This window comes from Hipposideros armiger, unplaced genomic scaffold (assembly GCF_001890085.2).
Source record: "Hipposideros armiger isolate ML-2016 unplaced genomic scaffold, ASM189008v1 scaffold_432, whole genome shotgun sequence".
NCBI classification, from domain to species: domain Eukaryota; kingdom Metazoa; phylum Chordata; class Mammalia; order Chiroptera; family Hipposideridae; genus Hipposideros; species Hipposideros armiger.
In genome coordinates, this window is record NW_017731782.1 from 738,885 (window position 1) to 764,146 (window position 25,262).

The 25,262-nt window shown below is 36.7% G+C and overlaps 1 protein-coding gene across 5 annotated transcripts in view; it reads left to right on the forward strand.

The window, feature by feature from the left end:
* The window catches only part of TNPO1 (transportin 1), a 92,688-nt gene that overhangs the window by 27,560 nt on the left and 39,866 nt on the right, over nt 1–25,262 (forward strand). For 3 of the 5 annotated variants that reach the window (XM_019665063.1, XM_019665066.1, XM_019665064.1), the window contains 5 exons: nt 9,974–10,087; nt 12,846–12,921; nt 15,605–15,754; nt 20,907–21,013; nt 23,778–23,911. In XM_019665063.1, the coding sequence (XP_019520608.1) occupies nt 9,974–10,087; nt 12,846–12,921; nt 15,605–15,754; nt 20,907–21,013; nt 23,778–23,911 (581 nt within the window). Of the gene's footprint in view, nt 1–9,700; nt 9,842–9,973; nt 10,088–12,845; nt 12,922–15,604; nt 15,755–20,906; nt 21,014–23,777; nt 23,912–25,262 lie in introns of those variants that run through there. The other 2 variants (XM_019665065.1, XM_019665067.1) reach the window with 2 other exon arrangements.

Consider the following 25,262-nt stretch of genomic DNA (forward strand, 5'->3'; position numbering starts at 1 on the left):
AAAAGTATAACTATTGCACTGTGTTGTACAGCTGAAACTAATTCTAAAAAGTGTATTTCATAATAAAAAATTAATAAAAAGCAAAAAAAAATAAATTTATAACAAATTCGCTAAAGCTCCATGTATTGCTTAGTTAAATGTATAGTGCGTGGAAACCAAGTGCGTGTTAAAAACGTAGATTTGCATCATCCGTCTTGCACAGCTGTAACGTATAGAAGCAAATCTGCGTCACCGGTCCACAGTGTGTTAAAAACACTTGGCAACGGCCAGTCAGCATTCTGAAGTGGAATTTATAATCATGTTATTATATTTAGAGAAGACTTTAAAAGAGTATTCTTTTTTCTTAAATTGATATCACATAAATGAAAACTGCTGGAGTAAGTTTGACATAGTCAATGACAATAGTCAATTGAATGTACCAATGGGAAGATTCCTAGTAAGGCTAATTAATGAATTTACAATGCTTAAAGAATCAGGAACCTAATTTGCTTATTTTGTATATTTTAATATGTGGGCTTATTATTTAGAAGGGTTTATTTTCAGTTTTATGAGTGACTTAATATTGCCATTTGAAGAAAGATGTGGTTATCATTTGCAAGTTAATTTGACATATATTTTAAATATTTGGCCGATCAAGGACCATAATTGTCTTATAATTTACTTAACATATTTAATTTATATAGCAATACCTTATGTTGTTACCCCATATTTTGACTTTTCCCAAGTTTCCATTTCTAAGAACCTAAGTGCAACTCCTTACCCAGCCTCTGTCACTGATAAATTACAAAGTATGTGAACATTGTACTTAATAGCTTCTAACACATGCAATTCTTACCAAGTAGTGCAAATTATGAGATGACTTTAAACAATATGTTCTTACGTTTTGGTTTTCTTCAAAGACATTTTTCTAGTGATTAGTGATGTTTTCATATTAATCAGTACAGTCTGCATTCTGTTCCTTTTTCTCATATTTTCTGTCATTTCTTGTGTAGCTAGAACACTGCTGCTCATTAGAGTAAGAATCTAATGAAAATTTCCAGGAGCAGATTTATTGAGTTAATACAGTGGTTCTCAACTGGCTGTGTATTAGAACCACCTGGAAGTTGTTTAAAGCTACCCATGCTCAAGTGCCTCAGCCCCACCCCTATATTGTATCAGTGGGGGATGTAGGGAATAGGCATCCTATTTTTTTCCCAGTGAGTGCAATGTGCAGCCATGGTTGCGTCCCACTGGTTTAAGTAGTTTAACATATGTGGAAATTGAGTTCAGTTGTGATAGTTAAATCTGTTGTAGAAATCAACAGAGAATTGGTGTTTTGATGATGAAAATGATGTGATCAAAAGTTAAATATATGGGAAGTATTACTCCTATCAGTCTTTTACTTTGATTAAAAATTAAAAGTTTGGGGCCAACCGAGTGGCTCAGTTGGCTTAAGAGCGAGAACTCTGAGCAACAGAGTCACCGGTTCGATTCCCACATGGGCCAGTGAGCTGCGCCTGAACTGAGCTGAGCTGCTGCTGAGCTGCCAACAGGTGGCAGGATGGCTCATCTGGTGAAGCACGTGCTCCTAACAGCAAGGTTGCTGGTTCAACTCCCACATAGCATGGTGGGCTGAGTCCACCCGCAACTAAGATTGAACACAGCACCTTGAGCTGAGCGGCCGCGAGCTGCCGATGGGCGGCCAGGTGGCGACTAGACTTGGAGCTGAGCTAGCTGCGTCCTCCACAACTAAGATTGAAGGACAACAACTTGGCTGTTCCCCTTCCCCAATTCCCCAACACTGTTCATCTCCCCCAATTCCCCAAGAAGACAATCTTTAAAAAAAAAAATTTTAAGTTTAAACTCTGAAAAGCAAAGTGCAGTTGTCACTCCTGAACTAAAGAAAGCAGGCACTAATCAAGAAAGCTGTTAAATTCTTGGTGGTGCATGTAATAGAAAGGAAAAGAGAAGTATACCAAAGAAGTCTACCCAACAGTTCCGTTAAGGGTTAGTCACATGTTGATGGAGGTGGCAGAGTGTAAATAATATGGCAGCATTGTTCAGTGCACAGACTTCAAGTCAGGTGCATCATAGCTTGAGTCCTGCCTTTGTTCATTACTAGCTCTGTGACTTTGGACACATTACTTATGTTTTCTTAAGCCTGTTCCTCTTCTATAAAATGGAGTTAATGATAGTTCCTGCTCATGGAATTAAATGAGATCGTGTATTTAAAGGACTAGTATAATAACTGGCACATAGAAGCACTCCATAAATGATAATAGGGTTGCTGTTACTACAAGGCACAGTCCAGACTTGGAAATCACACAGATTGGGTTTTGAATGCCCAACCAGCCAAATACTGGTGGGGCAAGCTCCTTCACTTCAGTTACTTAAAATACAGCTAATATCTACCTCATAGTGCTGTTGTGAATATTAAGTGAGCTGAAGTGTTTAGGAAATACCTGTCGTAGACTGGGTTGACTTTTGAGATCGTTCTCCTTATCTGTAGTACTTTTTTTTTTTAATGTTTGTAAACTGTAGCATTTGAGTCACATGTCTAGTCACCTTCAAAGGTCTTCCTGAATGGGCACTCTTAAGAATACATTTATTTAAGTTTTCCTTAGTGCCTATTTTCCATTTTCTTTTTTTTTTTCTGTTAATCTCACAGCTCTTAGATGACAAAAATTGTAATGCCAGAGATTCTAATTTTCACCTCTTAGCATAATTCTTCCAAGTGGTAAACTAGATCTTTAATCCTAGTCAATCAATCTAGGACAATTTAAAACCTATGTTCCTTACATGTGGAATCTAAAAAACTGAATGAACACACAAAGTAAACAGAAATGGTCTCAGAGATATAGAGGAACAACTGATGGTTGCTAGTTGGGAGGGGGTAGGGATGAGGGAGAAGGGGAAGGGATTAGACAGCATAAATAGTTAACTACAATATTGCCACAGGGACATGAAAGACAGTTCAAGGAATATAATTAATAATGTTGTAAATCTTTTGTAGGGTGTCAGATGGTCACATGTCTTGCTAGGGAGACCGCATCATAGATGGGGTAGAGGCTTGATCACTGCACTGTACATCTGAAGTGGATGTTGTATAATATTGTATGTCAACTATAAGTGAATATATATATATATATATATATATATATATTATAGTCATGGGACATGGAGTATAGTGTGGGAGTGGAGTCAAGGGAATTGTAATAGATATGTATGGTATTGGGGAGGGGAAGTGAGGCGGCAGATTGGGAGAGGGGGATTGTCACTTCGAGGGGTAAAAAGTATAACTATTGCACTGTGTTGTGCAGCTGAAACTAATTCTAAAAAATGTGTATTTCACAATAAAAAATAATTTAAAAATAAAATAAAATAAAACCTATGTGCCTAGCACCATAATGTAAGAGAGGGTCTGTATGCTGTGGTCCCTGCCCCTTTAATCCAGCTAGTTGAGCTTGTTTTCTCAAGTAGGTTGGGCTCAACAGTTGCTTTTGCTTTTTTCTGTCTTCTTTTTGATCCTTAACTCATGATTACATTATAAAATCTCTTAAAGGACTTTTTACAATAATTCCACTGATAGCTAGAATAACAAACCTGTCAACATTTTGATTCTTTGACATTAAAAAAGGTAATAATAATAATAATCAGCTGCCTTTAGACTTTCCCTTTATTCCTGAACTTTGGTTAAACTTCTCATAAAATTTACTGAATAACTTTTTAAAAAAATAGCATGCTCTGTTTTAGCTTTTTGGTTTTTTTGTTTGTTTGTTTTTTCTTCCTTGCTCATTATAGGATCTTTTGGTTAAAAAAAAAAAGCATAAGAGACATTTACTTTGGAAGTTTACAGATCCGATTCATAGTCAACAAATGATTTAGCAGATTACTGAAGCTGTATTTTGATTGATCTGCTTGTCAAATGAAGACAATACTTAACCCCTATTTACAACAAAGGGATGTTGTGAAGGTTACATTTAGAATGTTTGAATTCATTTACTCAGTGCTATTGAAATATCTCATTTTATTATATTTTCAAATTACACACACACTGCTATTTAGATCTATTTTAATTTTTACAACAGAGAAATATGACTTTTTACTTTTACCTCACTACAAAAGATGTCAAATATATGTTGTTTCTTTAGTATACAAATGGTTTTATTTATGATTAATTTCCCAGTTTACAGAAATTGAAAGGCAGTGTATCAGGAGCTTGGAGACTGGACTCTGGAGCCAGATTATTTGGGTTTTTGAATCATGGCTCTATCACTATCTGAGTAACATTGAGCAAGTAACTTAACTTCTCTGTGCTTCAAGTTACTTATCTTCTGTAAAATGTAGCTAATATTAATACATAATAGAGTTCTGAGGAATAAATTAGTTAACATGTAAGTGCTTATGACACTGCCTAGTACTCAAAAAATATCACTGTTATTGACACAATAGTAGATGTGTTTAAGTCCTTCATACTTATATGCCAGAATTTTTGGTAGTAGTTTTGCTATGAAATATGATCACCTTTCCCCTAACAAACAGAGTCCATTTAAATGGAGATTGGACAGTTAGGTCTTCCTGTGGCTCTTCCTGCCTCTCTAGTGATTTCCCACGTTGCAGCCTGGTGGGTTTTTTAAATCATTTTATTATGCTTAAAAATACTGTGCTTATTGTGAAAATTAATATAATACTGAACAGCAGAAGATGAACTCTCCTTCCCAGTTTCTACTTCCCAGAAGGAATAATCCTTTTCCATATTTTTATTTGATCATCTATTTTATCAGTTTATAACCCCATTTACAGGCTTTCTATTAAGCCCTAGGATAAAGCCCAAACCTCCAAACATGGTCTATGAGGTTCTTCTGGCCCCTGCCTTCCTCTCACTTTCGCTTTTTGGTGACTCGTGTTAGATCCTAAGTAAAAAGTCCCTTCCTCAAGGAAGCCCCTTCCTGGCCTCCTAAATGGGTTAGCATCAGCCCCTTGTACTTGCCCTACCATAGTTATTCCACACTGAGGCAGGGCTCCTCTCTGGGTGGGGTCCTGGTAATTGGGAAGTGCTATTGCCAGTTAGTGAGTAGGGCTAAGAGGTGTTAGATGTTCACCATTAAGCATTGCCTTAAGTCCTGAATGACTTGAATGTCCCACTAGATGGTCACATGGGTGAAAAAAAACCAAAACTATTTATAGCTGTAGTCAGAGACTAGAGTGTAATGCAGTTTTAACATGTGCACATGGATTTTGTTTTAGGATTTTAACTAAATGTTGAGTTTTCCAGGAACAAAACTACTCTATTATTGAAGGAAGATTGTACTTTGTTTTGTTTGGAACTCTACCAAGAATTGTTCACCATTTTGGGAAATTTCATCACTGATGACAACATTTATCACATGTTGTGATTCACCATATAGGTGGAAACATCTGACTTCTCAGTAAATATGTTTGAATTTAATTGAAATTAGAAGAGAAAAAAAAAAAGGTCTGAAATGGATGAGGGAAAAGTACTTCGCTCTTTCCTGGCAAAATATATTTGCTTTCCTCTGTCTTCCTATTGAACTTCATTCACATGCTTCATTCATAGACAACACATCTGTCTCTCTCACTAAATGAGAACTTAGTAGGGGCAAGAACGATATTTTACTTACCTTTAAATCTTAACTGCTCACTGAGCACCTGGTAGTCGAGTTGCTCAACTTAATGTTTACTAGGCTTCTAAAGAAGGCAGAAAGTCCTTGCCCTCAAGGAACACATGATCCATTGCTAAGACAGACCTGGAAATAATTATAATACAGTGTGACAGTTTCTAAAATGGAGGTAACTATAAACTATAGATCTGTAATGGAAAAAAAACACTTAAATCTTGTGGGGAGGTCCTGGAATAATGTCACAGAAAAGAAATGGTACCCAGTATCAATCATAGCACCAAGGAAGACTCTTAATAATATAGTTGGAAATTGAATAGATGAGCATAACTCTGAAGAGTGAGAAGGAGTTTGCCAAATGGTAAAATTCAAAGAGGGCATTCCAGGCAGGGAATCCCTATTCAAAGGCCCAGAAGTATAAAAGTGCAGTTGATATTACTGCTGGAGCATTAAGTTGGAGGTTGATTCATAAGAGAGAAAGCTAGCTGTCCCTGGAGGTGATAGACCAGACCATGTAGAGCCTCGTCCATGAAAAGAAGTTAGATTTTATCTTGCATCTGTAGAAAACCATTGATGTAACAATTAAAACTATATTTCAAATCATACCGCATGCCAGGCAGGTACCTATAATCCTATTATAGAGCTGGTATATTCCCATTTTATATTTGGGGAACTGAGGTGGACTTGCCCAGGTTTTCACAGCTACTAAGTGGAAGACCTAGGATTTAAATTTAGGTTGGTTGAGTCCAGTCCACCTGTGTGCTTTTTAAACTATGTTTTACAGCCCCTTCAGCAGGGAGGAAACTAGATATTTTTGCTTTTATTAACCAGTCTGGATTCCTTACCTCACATCATCCTCAACTCTAGCAACTTCAAAGTTTTATATAAATTTAAATTCTGAACAGTCTGGAACTCTTGATTAAGTTTTATCGTCTAAAGGCCCCAAATGGTTTCTTACAGTAACTTACCTCTTGCAGGACACTTTTTATTCTGGTGCCATCTTCTGTCTAGATAGTTCAAATAACTGTCTTATTGAAATGCCCTTGGTGGGGGGAGGACATTCACCATTGAATGTCATGGACCAATCAGCATGACTTATGTATTCTAAAAGAAAAATTTGAAGTACTCCGCCCATTTGTTTTGGAACATTTAGAACTGTCTTGAACATGCATAAAGAATGGTCATTATTTTTTAAAAATCCAGTATTAATGTGATAGTCAATTAATATAGATGTAGTTTACTATTTAAATAAATTATTTTTACCTTATAATTCTGGTGTGCTTTGTTAGCTTGAAGTACTTCAGATGTTATCCAAATAACCCTGGGACCTCTCTGGCTACAATAAGATAAATTCTTCCTAATTTTAATGGCTATTAAAATGTGGTAAATTCTGGAGATAGAGGTGATGGTGTTTGTACAACAGTGATAATGTACTTAATGCCACTGAACTGTAACATAAAATGTTTAAAATGCTACATTTTGTGTTGTATTTTACCACATTAAGAAAAATGAGGCATAGAATTTCAAAATGGCCTGAGATCTCTTACCAAGCTATTACAAATCAAATATTTTTGAGAGCCTTTTGTTCCAGATAACTTCAATAAGGGATGAGGAAGGGTTTAGCTCAGTTCTCCCTATACTGTCATCATAGGCTGATCAAAGTAAATGTTTTTAATACTAAGCTGTTTGAAAAGAAAAAGAATTCTGTTTATTTGAATGCAGGGATAAAGAAGGATCGTGGTAATGATATTATGGGACAGTCATCCTCAGGATGGATATGATGATGCCTTTTAGACCATTGGCTTTTGGCCCCTGGCTTTAGTTTCTTCTTCAGATGGGCAGCTAAGGAGTTAAGTAAACTAGCCAAATGTCACCTCAACAGGTGTGATGTGCATGCAGCAACTCCAAGTCCTAACTAAGGCTCAGACTTTTAGTTTCCCACCTCACCCCTCCTTCACTCCAGTATTTGGAGAAATTTAATTATTCACCCGTTATATTCACAAAAATGTTAAAGAACATGCTGGCGGAGATAGGGAAACATTCATATTGTTGGGGAGTATAAATTACATAACAATTTTTGGAAAGTAATCTGATAATAACTCAAAATTTTTAATACACAGACTTTTGGCCTACTCCCCACTGGGATGCCGCTGCTGTGTAGGGACATTAGTACAAGAGTATTTTTTGGTATGTTGTTCATAATGGCAAAGAAGTAGAAACAACATGGAAGTCAATCAGTAAATGGTTGAACAAATTATGTTCTATCAATTCTAAAGACCAATGTGATCTATTAAAAAGTGAGTTAAATCTATATGCATTGGCCTGGAATGATGGCCTTTGTATATTATGTGTAGTGTGATCTTTTAAAAACAACAAACAAAAGACAACTATATTTATGTTTGAGACTAGAGAAAAGGTATGAAAGGATTTACATCAAACTGATAAACTGATTTGCTCAGGAAGGCAAGCTTGGAGGAAAGACTGGATTAATTTTCCTCTTAAGGCCATGTTTGATTTGTTATAATATAGTTTTTGTAATTTTAAAAGTAAATTTTGAATTAAAAAGAAAAGGAGTAGAGCTCTATAGTAATAGAAATTATAATACAGATTACTTTGGGGTGGGTGATGACTGAATGGGTACATGAGAAACTTTGGTACAGATAATAACCTATATATCTTGATGTGGGCATTGGTTACACAGATGTATTCAGTTTCTAAAAATCCATCTAGTTGTATGCTTATAATTTTGTACAGGTTTGTATATATTATACCAATTAAAAGTTTATTAAAATTATGGCACAGCAATACAATAGAATGTTATCATGTTTTTAAAGATACATTTAATATATTAAGTGGGGCAAGAAAAAGACAATCCCATTATTATAAAATATATGTACATAATATAAACACACAGAATGAGACTGGAATAAAAACACTACAGTATTACTAATAGACATTATGTCCAAATGATCCTTTTTTTTTTTTAAACATATTTGGCGTTTGGTTTGTTTAGGAAGCCCATAGAAGGTGGTGAGTAAAGCTGGATTACAGGATATTAAGCAGAAAATAAGGGTTAAGGAGAGGAAAAGATTAAAAGAAAAAGAAATAAAAACTGCTAACTAGAAAGGTGCAGTAAGGGTCAGGTAATTTTTTTAACCTCTACTAGGAAGGGACTCTTACTAGGAAATGACTAATTTCAGCTGTCAAACCATCATGTAGTAGGGCCATACGAAAAACACTCTCCTTCAGCAAACTCATTTTGGATTTTACAAATAATTCATATTTGATACTTAAGTTTTGTTTTTAAGCATTTAGTTTTAGTGAAACTGTCGTTGATATAATAGTTTCAATTGATTGCAGCAGATGCAACTCCTAATAGCTTAAACATATCTTCTCCTAATCTTCATTAATTAATTGTGGCAATTTACTCAGATCTTTTTGCCCCATAGTTGTCCCATGGGCAAATAATACTTCCCCAAGTTGGAGTGAGAATCAAATGAGAAAATGTATGTGACAAGACTTAATAGAATTAAATACTATCCAATTGTAAATTACATTATTTTTCTTTATTTTCCTTTAGCCCAAAGTCCTTAGTTGTGAGATGTGGTTATTTCAGATGGAATTTATTTCACTTAATAAGAGTTCAAAAGTTGGAGTTTATGAAAGTGCATTTTAAAATCAAGTTCTGCAGATGTAAATGCAATATCTAGTGTTTATCGAGGTGTGGGTTGTGATTTCAACGCATCTTTAATATTTTAGACTAAATATTAGTACTTAGTGCTTTATATATAAAATTGAAATGTAAACATTTTTATTTCCTCCTAGTATTGTTCAGTTGTAGGGAATTAGGCTTTTTCCCCTATTTCAGTCATTCGTCATTATTCACCATGTTAACTTAAAATGACTGATAACCAAAATCAGATCTCTTCACGTGTTTCGAAGGGGTTTTGATAAGGATTTGGCTTTTGATAAACTCTTAAATCAATAATAATCTGGACGGAACTCGAGTTAGGTTGAGTTGGAGAAAACTGCGTGGCATTAGGACCCAGGGGGCTCCCGTGAGCGGATCTAGGGGCCAGATTGCAAATTCGCGGTGACTCAGTCTGGTCGGCTCCTTGCGCTTGGCGGCCGCGGCGGCAGGAGCAGACATTGGCGGCCGAACTGCCAGGATCAGTTCCCCCGGGTTTCACGGTCCGAGACTCCCTTCGGGGCGCCCCAGGCAGGTCAAAGGCGTTTGGGGAGCACAGGGGTCGTTCGGGCGGGAAGAAGGGGTTGCTCGGCGTGGGAAGCCCTCGGGCCTGTGCACGGGGAGTAACATTTGCTCCGTCTCTTCCTGTGTCTGGCTTTATTTGCAGCAAACCAAGATGGAGTATGAGTGGAAACCTGACGAGCAAGGGCTTCAGCAAATCCTGCAGCTGCTGAAGGAGTCTCAGTCCCCAGACACCACCATCCAGAGAACCGTGCAACAAGTATCCTTTCCGAGGCCTCGCCGCCGCCCGCGCAGCTCGCCCCGCTCGGGGCCCGCTCCCAGCGGCCGGGAGGCTCCCTCCGCCCCTCCCCCCTCTCGCTCCCCGGATCCCTCCGCCCTCCGTCCGCCGGCGGGAGAGGCCAGCCCGCCACCGCCGCTACCCCTGCCGGGCTTCCTGGCGCACGCGGCCCTCGTGCTCGGTTCTGCGGCGCCGCCGCAGCCGCTTGCTTCCGGCCCACAGGAGGCTGGGGCTCCGGGCCGCCGCCCGCGATCGCGACATGTGCGTCGGCTGGGCCGCCACGTCCCCGCCCGCCGCTGACCTGCGACGGGGTGGAGAGCGTGCAGGCGGGAGCCGCCTGGGTGCCGGCGTGGACCCCCGATGCTCCGGCCCACACAAAGCGCCCGGCGCAGTGGGGCCTGCAGACAGCGAGAGGCCGGGTGGAGGGCGCTGTGTGAAGCGGCGAGCTCGCCCGCCCGCCGAGCGTCCGGCCAGAAATGGGGTGGAGCTGGCGCGGGGTTTGAACTGCCGCCGTGTTGGGCCTGGGGTTACTTCCAGGCCCCTTGCCAACCTAAAAAAGGCTGGAGACCCAGAAGTCGGGAGTCTCGGGCCTCACCCCTGGGCTGCTCATGGGAACACCTGTTGCAAGCTCCCTGGCTCCCAAATGAGATTTTCTTTTTAAATCTTTGGCTCAAGACTGTATTCAATTATCCAAGCCTTTACGGAGTTTGCTGGTGTAGCGGTCCTATTGCTGCTACGGTTTTAGAGACAGAAAAGGTTAAGAGAAGAAAGAAAACTTCTGCTATATGTGCTTTCTGTAGTGCCCCAAACTGGACAAATGGAGAATTCTTAATGAAGCTAATAAAGGAAACATTGGTTCTCCTGACCATAAATAACCTTTCTATCCCTGTTTTTTTGAGACCAAAGAAGTTAATTCTTTTGTTAATAAGCAGCAAAATTACTTAATTTGGTAAGTAAGCTCTTTTAGTATAGTTTGGGCTTTTTTAAATTTAAAACTATGTAAGTGAAGTTATATACGATTACATGAGAAGCTCTGTTAAATAAGTTTCAAAGAAATACTGCATTGCTGTAACATAAAACCTTCAATAGATGAGTGAGTACTGAGCTTCTTGGTTAATATAATGCTGCTCATTTAAAAGTGGAAGAGATAATGGTCTGAATTTTTTTTAAGTCATTTCATTTGAATACTGCTAGTACTAAGGGAAGAATAGTAGATTGGGGGGGGGGTATTGGAGCTTGTATCTGGAACCCTGTTATGGCTCAGTCTTAATTTGTGTTGTCATAGCTCTAGGAATGATAGAAGTTGATATGAAATGAATTGTAGGTATTATGTGACAGTTAATTCTTAAGTTAGCCAAGTCCAAAACTGAATTGTAATTTTTTCTGTAGCACTATATACCATGACTATTTGTTTTGGTATGTATTTATTAAATACCTTTTATATGCCTGGTACTGTGCTTGGGCTAACAAACATACAGTTTATTCTGTGTGCCTGCAGCATTCTATGTCCTCTACTTAAGGAACAAGTTACATTTCAGTAGGTAGAGGCGAACAGCTTTAAAAATCTACACTGCCTTATATTTTCAAAGTGCCTAATAATGTGATGACCATGTTCTTTTTGTGTCTTCCTTAGGAAATACTGTATAGGCTTGAGCACTTTTTTCAACGACCACTATAATAATAGTGTGACTAGATAGCTCAAGTTATAATTAAGTAAACCTTGTCAGGGAAATGTTAATGAAAAATGTATTATCATATCAGCATGCTGTTAGCCTTGGCCATTCACTAAAGAAAGAAATCACTGGGTTTTTCTTGGTCAAAGAAAGTAGTTACCCCTTGGAATTTTTCTAGATAGTGTGTTTCGCTAATTTACATTCTGACCGCTAAACATTGAGGGTATTAGAGTATGTAATAAATATATAATATAGTGTATCTTGAGTTTGTATCGTGGATTTAATTTTTTAAGTTTCATTGAGTAAAAAGATTTGAATATTTCTGTCTATTAAAATGCAATTAGGGATGTTATTAAAAAGCATATTAGAGGTTAAGAGGGCATGAAAAAAGATAAAACAAAATTATGTCAGTGTTGCCTGCCAGCAATGAAATACCTGCAAATTTGTGTCACTGGAAATGTTAGATCTTGGCGGTGGTAAACAATTGTAGAACTATTGCATAGTAGTAATTTCATAATACTTATGTAATAAAATTTGATATATAGGATATAGGCTTGTGCATAATGACATTTTATCTTAAAATTTGAACTCTAAATAACAAATGAGTTATAAAAACACTTATTTTTTTTTAAGTTAAAAAGCCGTTTTGTAAAGTTAAATATCTTAAACTACTTGTTTTCATTTCTTTGGAATGCTTTCATGTTTGTCATTTTATACTTAAATACCATTCTGGTTAGGGTTTTTAAAGTTCAAATCAAAGAAATTCTGTTTTAAAAAATTTTTGCTATGTTGAGCATGCAGAAGGTGGAAGTTGGCTTTTGTTGTATTAGATATAATTGATATAAAATATTTTAATATTTCAGCCATAAAGCACCTAAAAGGTTTAAACAACCACTAGTGTGTTCTTGGAATAGTGTATTGATGGTTTCAATAAGATAACTTTATTCTTACCAAAAAAAGAAAAAGGCTAAAAATACCACAAAAGTGATTCTTGATTTTAGATTAAAAATGCTTAATTTCTTCCTTAGATTACACTGAGAAGTTTCCTTAACTACTGTTTGTTCTAGAAACTGGAACAACTCAATCAATATCCAGATTTTAACAACTACCTGATTTTTGTTTTGACAAAATTAAAATCTGAAGGTAAGTAGGATCTATGTTGATAAGTACTAAAAGTGTCTTAAAGACCTGTTAAATTGTACTGGGAAGTATACATTTCAAGGGATTTCATTTAGTAGTAACTGCTGATTTACAAATGTGGAATGTACTACCACTGTAAGCATTTAGATATTAGTAAACAGTCAGTTAATTGGGTGTTTTTATAATAAATTCCCTCATTCTCTGCAAGTGAAAAGAGTGTTGCAAAGTCTACTTTGGGGTTTTGTTTCAATCCTGTACGTGAATGTCATCAAAATTTATTTTAATACACAGATTGAATGCAAAATTTACTAATTTACTAAATATATGTGTTTTCATAAAAGACAGTTGAAAGTTCATATAAACAAAATTAAAATCCACCTGTAATCCCATCAGAGATAATAATTGTCAAAGTTCTTGATTAATTGTATACTCTCATATGGCTATACATTATTTTAAAACTTAACAAAAACATAGGATCATTTTATTCATGGACTCTTGTAACTTTAAAAACTTGTAACATTTTTTCATTAACTAGAACAATTTTAAATTTAGTTTTATGACAATTTAAAGCCTGAAAACTAGTCTGATTTTTTAAATGACATGGTCTTTTGATCGTTTCTAATACATGCAATATGTCCCATTAGACTTTGTTTGTACCACTTCTTTGCCAGGCATTTTGCATGCTCGGGGGCAATAAAAGTGAACAAAATAAAGGAGAATCTTTGCCCTCATGGAGTTTGCATTGTAGTGAGAGGTGTTCTTCATACAGTTATTTGAGTATTGAGTGTTCCCTTCTTGGAACATTGTCATACACAGAAGGCACTCAGATTTTATTGAACAACTGACTGGCCTCTAAATGAAAGCAATGTATACCCTATTCAGTGATTAGTGTTTCAGAAGCCATAGTGCAGTTAGGAAATAAGCTTTACACCGCAGTACTATTCATTTCACCTCTCTTGCTTTTTTCAGCTATAAAATGCTTGTGTTAGACTACCAGACCATCTGTAAGGCTTGAGCTCCAAGCTGTAGTTGGTTAATGGCCTTATTGTGTAGTAAGAGTTTACTAATCTTGTATTCAGATTTTGGTACTCCATACACAGTATAGTGTATTACTTTCAAATTTTATAGTTAATTGTAGGGGTTGTAATTTATGATTGAGGAATGTAATAGAAGATGTTAAACTTTCTAAATCTAGGTTTTAAGAAACTAGAAATTCCATCAGCATATCTTTAAATTCAGTTAATATCCCTAGTTTGATAAGTACATTCTATAGTCGTTTGTAATTAAACTGATGCCATTTGTTTTTTAAAGAACATAAATAGTTAATGAGTTTTTCTAAATTGTAATTGCTTTACTCGGAAATTTTAAGCTTACTGAAGCTGTCTACTCATGTCCTCATCCTAAATTTCAACTATTAAGATTGTTACAATATCACACTCTTTCTTAAAGCTTTCTTGGGATATAAGGATATATCAGACATTTTAAAAAGCAAGCAAACTTATAATTCAAATAGCTAGAGAGGTAGGGTGTAACTGCCTACAAAAAGACCTATTAGTTACAGAACCATAAAATGTTAGAAAGGATTTTATTCAGGTTTTCTCAATACTAACTAAAATATATTCTGTTCATTAGTCATTTCTCAAAGGACATGGGTAGGAGCTTTACATTTGTATAACAGTATTGTTTACTCATTTATTTGGGACTCATGAGGTTGATATTTTGCCTTCTCCACTGTGTAGCCTGGCAGAGGCCTCAGTTGCTTCATTTGTGTTGTGGGAGTAATAATTTCTGCCTTGTGAGGTTGTGAGGATTAAATGCAAACTACTTTGAAAGCACTAAGTAGTGTTTAATTAGTAACTAATAAGCACTCAAGACGTTGACTATTGCTAATGTTGTTGATGATGATACCAACTGGTAACTCATCAGTTATATTCTATAAGTGTTAAATTGCTTCTTAAAAATTTGTTAACACCATCTGTGAACTTTTTTTTTAAGTAAATTCTGTTTTTAAAATACCTCTGGAGATTTTAAAAAGTGTTTTACCTCTCCCCTCTCCCCCCCCCCTTTTTTTTTTTTAGCTCAGAGGCAAGTGAAAAACATGATATAAATGAACGGCAGTTATTTGTATGTGAAGGTGATCCCATATATTCTTTGTCCACTTAATTTTTTAGTAGGGTATTTTTGGTGACTAATACTTTCAGATTTATAATTTGATATTTATATCAGGTTTCAATAAAGCTTGAGTACAGTGTCCATAAACTAAATTTACTCTTAAATCCGTGGTTCTCAACCAGGTGCAATCTCCCTACTCCCACCCCTGACTTTTAACATTATCTGGAAACATTTTTTGGTTGTTACAATTTGGAGAGGTGATACTGGCATCTTTGGCCAGTGATATCGCTAACCATTTTACAGTGCACAGGACAGCACCTCCAAGACAAAGAATTATCTGGTACAAAATGTCAGTAGTGCCAAGGTTGAGAAACCCTGAACTATAAATCATGGAGATAATCTTTTGAAATCATTTATGATATTGAAATCATTTGATATTTTTTTTCCTGGTTACAGCAGTTATTGGAATGTTGGAATCAATTTTTTACTATAAATATTTTCAAAGTTACTGTTCTTGATACATTTTGAAATAAAGCCTACTTTAAAACTCAGTGCTATTTTAATTTTATTATAGATGAACCCACAAGATCATTGAGTGGTCTCATTTTGAAGAATAATGTGAAAGCACATTTTCAGAATTTTCCAAATGGTGTAACAGACTTCATTAAAAGTGAATGTTTAAACAATATTGGTGACGCCTCTCCTCTGATTAGAGCCACTGTAGGTAAGTTATATTGTTACAATTTTACTTACCTTGTTTATAAATGAGTTGGGTTTTGATATGACGGACCATTTTCACAGGAATTTTTGTCACCTGTTTCATGTTGAATTGTGATGGAAAATTTTTCATTGCCACTCTTAAATGCTTTTAACATAATGTTTATGATTACGGTAAAAGCTCTTAACCCAGTGAGACCAGGATCCCTGGTAGTTGCTTAATCAAAGTTGGTTAAAATGGGGCATTAACAAGTGATACTAATTTAGGACAACTTTTTTTTTTTTTAGTTCCTTCTTATCTATCGACCTTATGTATGATTTCCAGTTTCACTTTCTTTTAAATGGAAAGAAAAACTTTGTAAAACACCTGAAGTATAGGACCTGAGATTTTTACGATTTTCCCCCTTCTTTTAATATTGCGTTGTTTACACCTCATTATAGCAGGTCCTCAATGTTGTTTCATTCAACAGTTTTTGTTATAACATTGATGAGATGCCATAGGAACCTAACTCATGTATAAGTCAATTACGCTTTGGTAAAATTGGTTTTGTTATGTGTCATTTCTCTTAAAGACACAGAACCTATCCACATTAAGTGTGGGCTTACAATATAGTACTTTTTTAGTCTTTTCAGTGTTCGACTTGTTTTCAGTGAAAGAATAACTTTATCATTTTATGTAATGTTGAGTTAAAATACTTAATTATAGTAACTGATATAAAATGGTTTGGAAGCAAGCACAACTAACCATTGATAAACACACACATCACCTGGTGGAAGCAAAAATAGGCAGGTGTGCTCTAGAGTGGCCTAATGGGCAGCATTTAGCATGCCATAGGCTTAGCCAGCTCAGTTTTACAAGAATCTAGAAAGTTTCTTTTAATCTGGTAGGTTGGCTAAATGGAAGTCAGTTAGCCTTCAAAAAGAGTCAGACATTTTCATTAAAAGTTGTTTACTTTTTTTTTTACATTTTGTCTCATGGTAGATTTTAAAAGTATCCTGTTCATCTCTTATTTAAAAAGCAGTGGCTCTAGGACTTCCCTCCACATATGCATGTATTAAACATAGTCATTAACACTGATTTTAAATAGGATAGGTAGAGGGCATTTGTAATTTGAGAAAAGGGTCTCCCTAGGTTATTCTGATGGACCCTCCTAATGCTCTACCAGTCTTTGACACTGGTAAAAAAAGAATGGTAAGTGAATGCCAGCCATTTTAAAATATTTTCATCTTAATGCATATTGAGAATCTTGCCAAGGTGGTAAGTTTATTTTTTATTTTTTATCTTTTTATTGTTAGTTTCAGGTGTACAGAACAATGCAATAGTTATCCTTTTCACCCTTCACACAGAAACAACCCCCCTCCCCCATCTACTGCCCTCCCATCCCCGATATCATCCTTATCTATCACAATTCTATTGACTCCATTCCCACTCTCTACTCCACATCCCGTGACTATATGTATATATAATTATAGTTGACATAGAAGCCAAGGTGGTAAGTTTAGAAGGACCACATTTCAATGACTGGTAATCCATTAGACGAATGTAAATTGTTACTCCTGTTGAAAAATAAGGGGTTGGTTTGTCATTTTACTATTTCAGTAAATATCCTTTTGTGTGTGTTTATACACTTATGGAAAATTTTCTATATGAGGTATGATCAAACAATACGGTGAATGTTTAAATTTTTTTAAAAATTATTGGCCTTTTGAGCTCCTTCTTAGGCTCGACCCGCTCCAGACTCTTTGGAGTGTACTTTCCTTTCTATTAATGGCCCTTGAGCCATTCTCTACTGCTCCGGCCTGCTGCTACTTTTTATTCTAATAAACTGTTCTTTCACCACTTAAAAAAAAATAATTTATTACAAGAAAAGACACATTGGGCCGGCCGAATGGCGCAATGGTTAAGAACTGGCTTGGGACGCCAGAGGGCCCCGGTTCGGATCCCACATATGAGGGCCAGTGACACTGCCCTCCACAGCTAAGATGCTGAACAACAGCTCAACTTGGAGCTGGGCTGCCGTGGGTCGCCGGCAATGGCAAAGGCTGCAGCCCCAGCTGCAGTGGGTTGCCATGGGCTACCGTATATAGCCAGCAGCTGCAGTGAGCGGCCGTCCAGAAGCCAACGACTAATGTGCCTCGCCTGGGAAGAGCGCAATGATGGTGCCAACTTGGGCCAGTGAAGCAACGTCCTCCACAACTAGACTGAAGAACAAAACGACAGCAACTTGTCTGTTCCCCTTCCCCCAATTCCCCAGCACTGTTCCCATCCCCCCAATTAAAAAAAAAATACTCCCCCTCACTTCAAGCACACTTATTCCATCATTTTTGCCACTTTCTGAAGCAGTTCTGGAAGTCCTCTTTCGTGAGTGTCGTTAGTTGCATTGTTGTGGCTGCCTCGATTGTCCTGAATCAATTCAATTCCAAACATTTACCTTTCATAATCGTTTTGACTTTGGGGAAGAGCCAGAATTTGCACGGTGCCAGACCTGGTGAATAAGATGGATGAGGACACATCGTAATGTTTTTATTTGACAGAAGTTGCCATACCAGAAGCAGTCTGTGACACGAAGCCTTTCTGTTGTGATCACAAAATACGGTGAATGCTGCTGCCGAGTGCCATCCAATGAAAAGGCAGGGATCTTCAATACGGGAAGCAGCGTGTTGAACCTTAGTAACAGTATGTGACAAGATTCAACATGTTCAGAGCAGTCAGTCAGGTGTGAGCTACAGTTGAGAGAAGTTGTGTTTTAAAGTGTGCTGTAAAGCATCCTCCATCATGACAACACTCCATGTGACACATCACTTCTGGTATATGGCAACTTCTGTCAAATAAATACGGTGTGTCCTCATCCACCTTATTCACCAGATCTGGCACCATGTGACTTAGGGCTCTTCTCCAAAGTCAAAATGATACAGGACATTGAGGCAGCCAAACAGCGCAACTAAAGACACTCATGAAAGAGGACTTCCAGAACTGCTTCAGAAAGTGGAAAAAACGATGGAATAAGTGTGTTTGAAGGGCTGGGGAGTATTTTGACAGGTATTAATGGCAATGTATCTCTTACTGTAATATTTTTTTTTTATTTAAACATTCACCATATTGTTTGATCACACCTTGTAGAATTAATTCATAGAAGTGGCGTTATCGGTCAAAGAGTAGTGTTTAAATATTTAAATTTTTTAATGGGTATTGCTGAGCACAACAATTTTTACTCCTATCTTTGTTGTGTACAAGGAAATTATAATTTTACACTTTTTGCAACTATGCTAGGCATTAGAAGATTTTTCAGGAGTAGATGAGATTATATGTGGCCAGATAAATTTGAATTTGTCAGTAATGCTCTCCTAGCAGAAGTAAAGAACATCAGTGATCTATCAGTACCAAGTTGTTGCCTATGTTTAATTGTTACTGCTTGTTTTAAGACGTGCTTGGTTCCCTTTAGGCAGATCCAGAGCTTTCTCTTTCCCTCAGTTCTTTTACATTTTCACTTTGGAAAGAATAATTGGCAAGAAGGAACAGATCTATGAGTGTTGCTGCTTTTTTGTCTTACTATAAGTCTGTTAATAAGGGTTGTATCTTAAAAGTGCTATCAATACATTGACCCTTACCATATAATTTAATTTTTTTACTTAAGAGTAAATATTGGCCAATACTTCTTACATTTTTTAGCTTTTACCATTGGGAGCAACCTCAAAACTAACAGAAAATTCACAGAATTTATACACACAATTGGTAGAATTTGCTGTTCAGTAATAATCATTGAACATTTACTGTATGACAGACATTTTGTGTGTATATCATTGAATTCTCAAAATAACAGTACTTTTTTATTTTTACAGGTTAGTATTTTGAAGTTTAGAGTACATATAATTTGCCTATCAGAGTTTATACTCTTAATTATACTAAAAGATCTATAATCACCAAGCGTATTACATTATATTACTAATATTAAATTTACTAAAGCAGAGAAAAATATTGACAAAACTTTTTCATTATTACTACATTTGTACTAACACAAAAGTTTGTGTTACATATTTGTATATTTGCATAATCCATTAAGTATCTCAACCATGCTGCACAACACAGTTGAAATAACCCAGTCAGTCAAAGCGACATGATCAGTCAGCATGTGGCACTCAGCCTCCAAGATCCAAGATCATCATCCCCAATTCATCCTTGATCCAGTAAGCGGGAAACTCTCTAGGGTTGTGGCCTGTCTACACTAGAGGGATTATTGCAAACTGAGCATGTAGAATGGTACTCCATTCATGGCTTATCTACTTTCTCTCTCCCTGCCATAGTCCATGACTGTAATTCTAAGTTAAGTTAGAGAGCTGTTCTTAGCTTCTTGGTTATTTGAACCTAACAGACTCATACTTATCACCCAGGGTAAATGCTACTAACATTTTGGTGTATTTTCTCTTTAGTTTTTTTATGTAATTTCTATAAAATAGAATTTTAATCAGTGAAACTATTCATGGTATTGTTAGATAAGAGCCAGTTGTAGTCTTTTGTATAGATACTTGTTAAAAAAAAACAAGGTGAAGTTGGAAAATAAGATTAGAAACACTATCTGATTTATGCTGTGGCTTATCCACAGATGTGCTGTGGCAGTATGGGGGTCCTTGAATGTTATTATTTATATGGTTTGGAGTCTTAGGCTGATTAGGGACATTTTTATTTATCTTTTTTATTTTGTATTTTTTTAGATTTTATTGGGGAAGGGGAAAAGCGTTGGGGAATTGGGGCAAGGGGAGTTATGGAGGACGCTGCTTCATTGGCCCATATTGGTATTACTATCACTGCGTTCTTCCCGGGTGAGGCAATCAGTCGCCGGCCACTGGACGGCAGCTCACGCCGACTGCCTGCCACTCATGGTAGCTCACTGCAGCCTACGCTGTCACCGGTGACTCACAGCAGCCCAGCTCCAGGTCAAGCTGCTGTTCACCATCTTAGCCGTAGAAGGCGCAGCATCACTGGCCCCCATGTGGGATCTGAACCGGCGGCCCTGCTGCTCAGAGCTCACACTCTGATTTGGCACATTTGTGTGTGTGTGTGTGCGCGCATGGTTTTATGCGTGTTTTCTGTGCAGTTGTTCTTCTGGTATTATCTAACATAATACAGTCAGATTTCTTAAAGGTGTTTGTTTACTTTCAAGGTATTTTGATTACAACAATAGCCTCTAAGGGCGAATTGCAGAATTGGCCTGACCTCTTACCGAAACTATGTAGCCTGTTGGATTCTGAAGATTACAACACTTGTGAGGTAAAAGTATTTGCTTCATATATAATTTTCTTTTGTATTTTTTTCATCTTATTGTGTATTAGTAACCTTTGAAAAAAATATTTCCTCTGGAACATGCAAGTTAAAAACTTAAAAGCCTAATGGTACTTTTTTGTTTTGCATTAGTGATCATTTGTCTTACTGTTGAAGACTATTAAGTTATAAAATCTCTTTACTATATTTCCTATAAGCAAATACCTTCCGGTTTTGTGTTTTAAAGCTTTTCTTGGGTTTGTGTGTATGTAATAAACAGCTGTTGTCAAGCTTAATCAGTTGATGTGGTATTTTTTTACGATAAACTTAAATTTACCAAATTCCCAGACCACGAGTACCTTTTCAGCTACTCTAAGTTGTTTTTGTGCCTCTTATTGTGTGACATGTCTTAAGGTCTGACTAGTCTAGTTTTAATCATGTATTAATTATAGTGTCTCCTTGTTTTCTACTGATCAAATCAGCAACCTTTCCATGTGGGGAGTAGAGGGAGAGTCTATAGATTTCTTCTACAATTTCTTACTGTTAATGACTACTTTAAGTATCTTTTGTTAGTGGGCTTCCAGTTTCGGTAGAAATCTGTTTTAAATGGAAACCATTTTAGGTGTTTTACCTAAAGCATTGACTTCTCTCTCTCTCAAAAAAAGAGCAAAGGTTGGAGACAGGGCATGCCCAGGCATAACCTAACAAAGGAATTAGGTGGTCTTTTGACATGGCAATTTATTGCCAGATAACATAGACTAGGGGGAAAGGAGAGTTAAGTTAGCAAAGGAGTCTTTAAAAAAGACTAAAAGAAAGAAAACTTGCATTCTCATACATTTTCCAATAATGCCTTGGAAATACACTGATAAGGTTATAGAAAACCTGAAATAATATTTAGCCATCAGGTAACAGTTGATTAAAATTTAAATAGTGCTTTGGTATAATGGAAAGGAGATCAAGTTTTTAAGCAAGCACTCTCCAAGAACAAAAAATTTTAACTCTTGCTGCGACATTCAGATATTTTTTTCTGTGGCTTGCACTATCTAACTGATGCCACTTAATATGTTTTCTTTTTTGCTAAAATTCAATATAATGGTAAATTTATTACCATATAACAGAGGTTTAAAATAAAAATGTCATTTATATACAAAGTAGCTCAAAATGTTATTAAATTCATAAAATAGTCAAAACAGCAACTTTTTATTTTTTGTGGATTTTTGACACATTTTGAAAAAAACTTGAAACCAGTTAATGCAGTGAAAGTAAACTTCAATAATCCTGAAATTGTGGAGAACTACTACTTTAAAGAAACAGTATTATTTTTTTTATTTTTTTTTTTTAGCTGAGCCATCCTGCCACCAGTTGGCAGCTCAGCTCAGGCCCGTGAATCGAACCAATGACCCTGTTGTTAAGAGCTTGCACTTGAGCGAACTCTTAACTAACTGAGCCACTTGGCCAGCCCAAGAAACAGTATTCTTAAATTAACTGTACTATGGAGAATAAGCACGGAGGTGCTGCTGATGGAATTATAAATAGTGAAGTATGGAAGTGGTGGGGGCAACTATTAGGCTACATTTTGTGCACCAGAGCTCTAGGTTAGCCCTTTGGTATAAAAATGGCTATAGGGGGCTGGCCAAGTGGCTCAGTTGGTTAAGAGTTGGCTTAAGAGCGCAAGCTCTGAGCTACAAGGCCACCGGTTCAATTCCCACGTGGGCCAGTGACACTGAGCCCAAGCTGAGCTGTCACTGAGCTGCCAACAGGTGGCAGAATGGCTCAGCTGTTGTAACAAGATTGCCTGTTTGATGGTGGGCTGTGCCCACTCACAGCTAAGACTGAACTTGGCACCTTGAGCTGAGCTGCCGCCCGGATGACTCAGTGGATAGGGTGTCCGCTCTTAACAACAAAACAAGGCTGCCAGGTTCGACTCCCACATGGGATGGTGGCTATGCCCACCCGCAACTAAGATTTAACACAGCACCTTGAGCTTAGAGGCCACGAGCTGCCATTGGGCAGACGGGCAGCCAGATGGCGACTGGCGCCCTCCACAACGACTGAAGAACCACAACTTGGCTGGTCCCCTCCCCCAATTCCCCAATTAAAAAATCTTTAAAAATATGAAAAAATTAAAATGGCTATAGGGAAATAGTTGCCAATTTGAATTGTCTGCCCTTTTTTAACAGATTTTGTCACTGTTACCCAATGAATGGTTTACATAAAAGTAATTTTTAAGACCCTTTTTTTGTGCTTCTAAGACCTTTTTGTGTGCTTCAAAAAGAGGTGGTGCAATGGTTAAATACATTTATACATAAATATAGAATTTTACATTTAACTTTAACAAACCGGTGCTATTTAAGAAAACTTAATGTTCACTTAAAATTGGCAAGAACATTTCAGGAGAAATTCGGTTTTTGAATTAGATATTGCAGTCTCCCCAACCAAAATATCTGCTAATTCTAAGTTATTTAATGCTAAAATAAAGATGTATCATATTTAAACTGAGATTTTAAATAACTCAATGGTATAATAATTTATCTTAAAATTGATTAAATTTACAGGTTTTCTGTGGGTTGAGAACATTAATCCATACAAATTAGTCAGTATTCCTCAATTTGCTTGCTTCCTTTCTTTATTTATTTATTTACTTGGAATTTTTATCAGAATATTTGAACCAAAACTGATGACATATATTGGGAGCAGGATCTCAAATGCTCGCCTCAATTTGTTTTTAAAATGGCTTCATTTTTAATTGTAATAATTTAAATGTCTTTTACAGGGAGCATTTGGTGCCCTTCAGAAGATATGTGAAGATTCTGCTGAGATTTTAGATAGTGATGTTTTAGATCGTCCTCTCAACATCATGATTCCAAAATTTTTACAGTTCTTTAAGCACAGTAGTCCAAAAATAAGGTACCTATATAGCCAATATTAATTTGTAAACTCTGACATAAGTCTGACTACTTCCTTATTTTTGCATTTAACATTTTTGTGACTAGCAAAAGATAGTAGATGTTCCACAAAGGTGATTTTCAGTAATTGAAATTAATTAATTTAATAACAAAGCCCGTGAAATGTCGACTTTTTCTGATGAAATTTTCATTTAATGTGACAGTTTTCTACATTCTACATGGTTAATTACACTTGTAATGCTTAACATTCGTGCTTTTAAGGTCCTTTGTAAAAGGTTAAAATTCAGTGTCTTTTGAGGGTTTGGGTGAGGGTTTTTTGTTTTTTTGTTTTTGTTTCTTTTAATTTATGAATCTTGCCAAGTATAAGTACCTTTAGTTTAAAGGGTTTACATCTAATTATAAAAACATTTTACGCCTAGAAGTGGAAGGATTTTTTAATATACTCTGAAATCACGGAGTAAGCCTGGTTGGCTAGTTCTGAAGTTTGCCTGGTTGGCTTTGTTTATTCCCTCTATGTCCCTAGTGTTTTGAACAGTGCCTAGCATATAGTTGCTGAAGTATCATTATATTTCAAATATTGAGTTCGCCTTTGATTGTGTTATCATCAGTTTTCCTATCACATTGTAATTCTCATGCTGCCTTTATTACACTGAAGTGAGACTTAACTGCACCAAAAGTTCCCCAGCTTGCTGTAGTCTTCTTTTTCCTCCTCCAGTAATACATATTTTTTTTCTAACTTAAGCTTTGCTTATTGTTTCTGTGGAAAAGTCATTGTCTTATCTTCTGATGGTCAGTTGCTTTGATTTTAGGGTTTTTTTCCAGGTGTCAGTGCTTCATGCTTTTATGTAAAATAAACATCATATTACTGTTTAAAGTAGAAATGAATGCAGTTTGTAGAGCCTTCAGGGATATCCAACTGCATGAACTTTAGTGTATAGGCTGTAACTAGTTCAGATGCACACTAGGGCTTGCTTCAAAATTCCAAGCTGTGTGGGCCGGCCGAGTGGCGCGTTGGTTGGGGGCTGGCTTGGGATGCCAGAGGCCCCGGTTCGGATCCCGCATATGAGGGCCAGTGACACAGCCCTCTTAAAAAAAAAAAAAAAATTCCAAGCTGTGTTCCAAAGGATTATGCTTTAAACAATGTGACCAGAGGGTAATCGGAATCTCTTTCTTGCTTAAATTCTCTATTCAGTTCTTACTCTCTTACCTTGATTTAATTTTAGTTTTCATCTTAAGTAATGCTTAATACAGTTAAACTCACAGTGAAAACTTAATAGATGCTTATTTGTAGTACTGTCATGCAAATAAACATTTTGAAAATAAAATTTTATTCTTGCTGGCATAGGTAACTA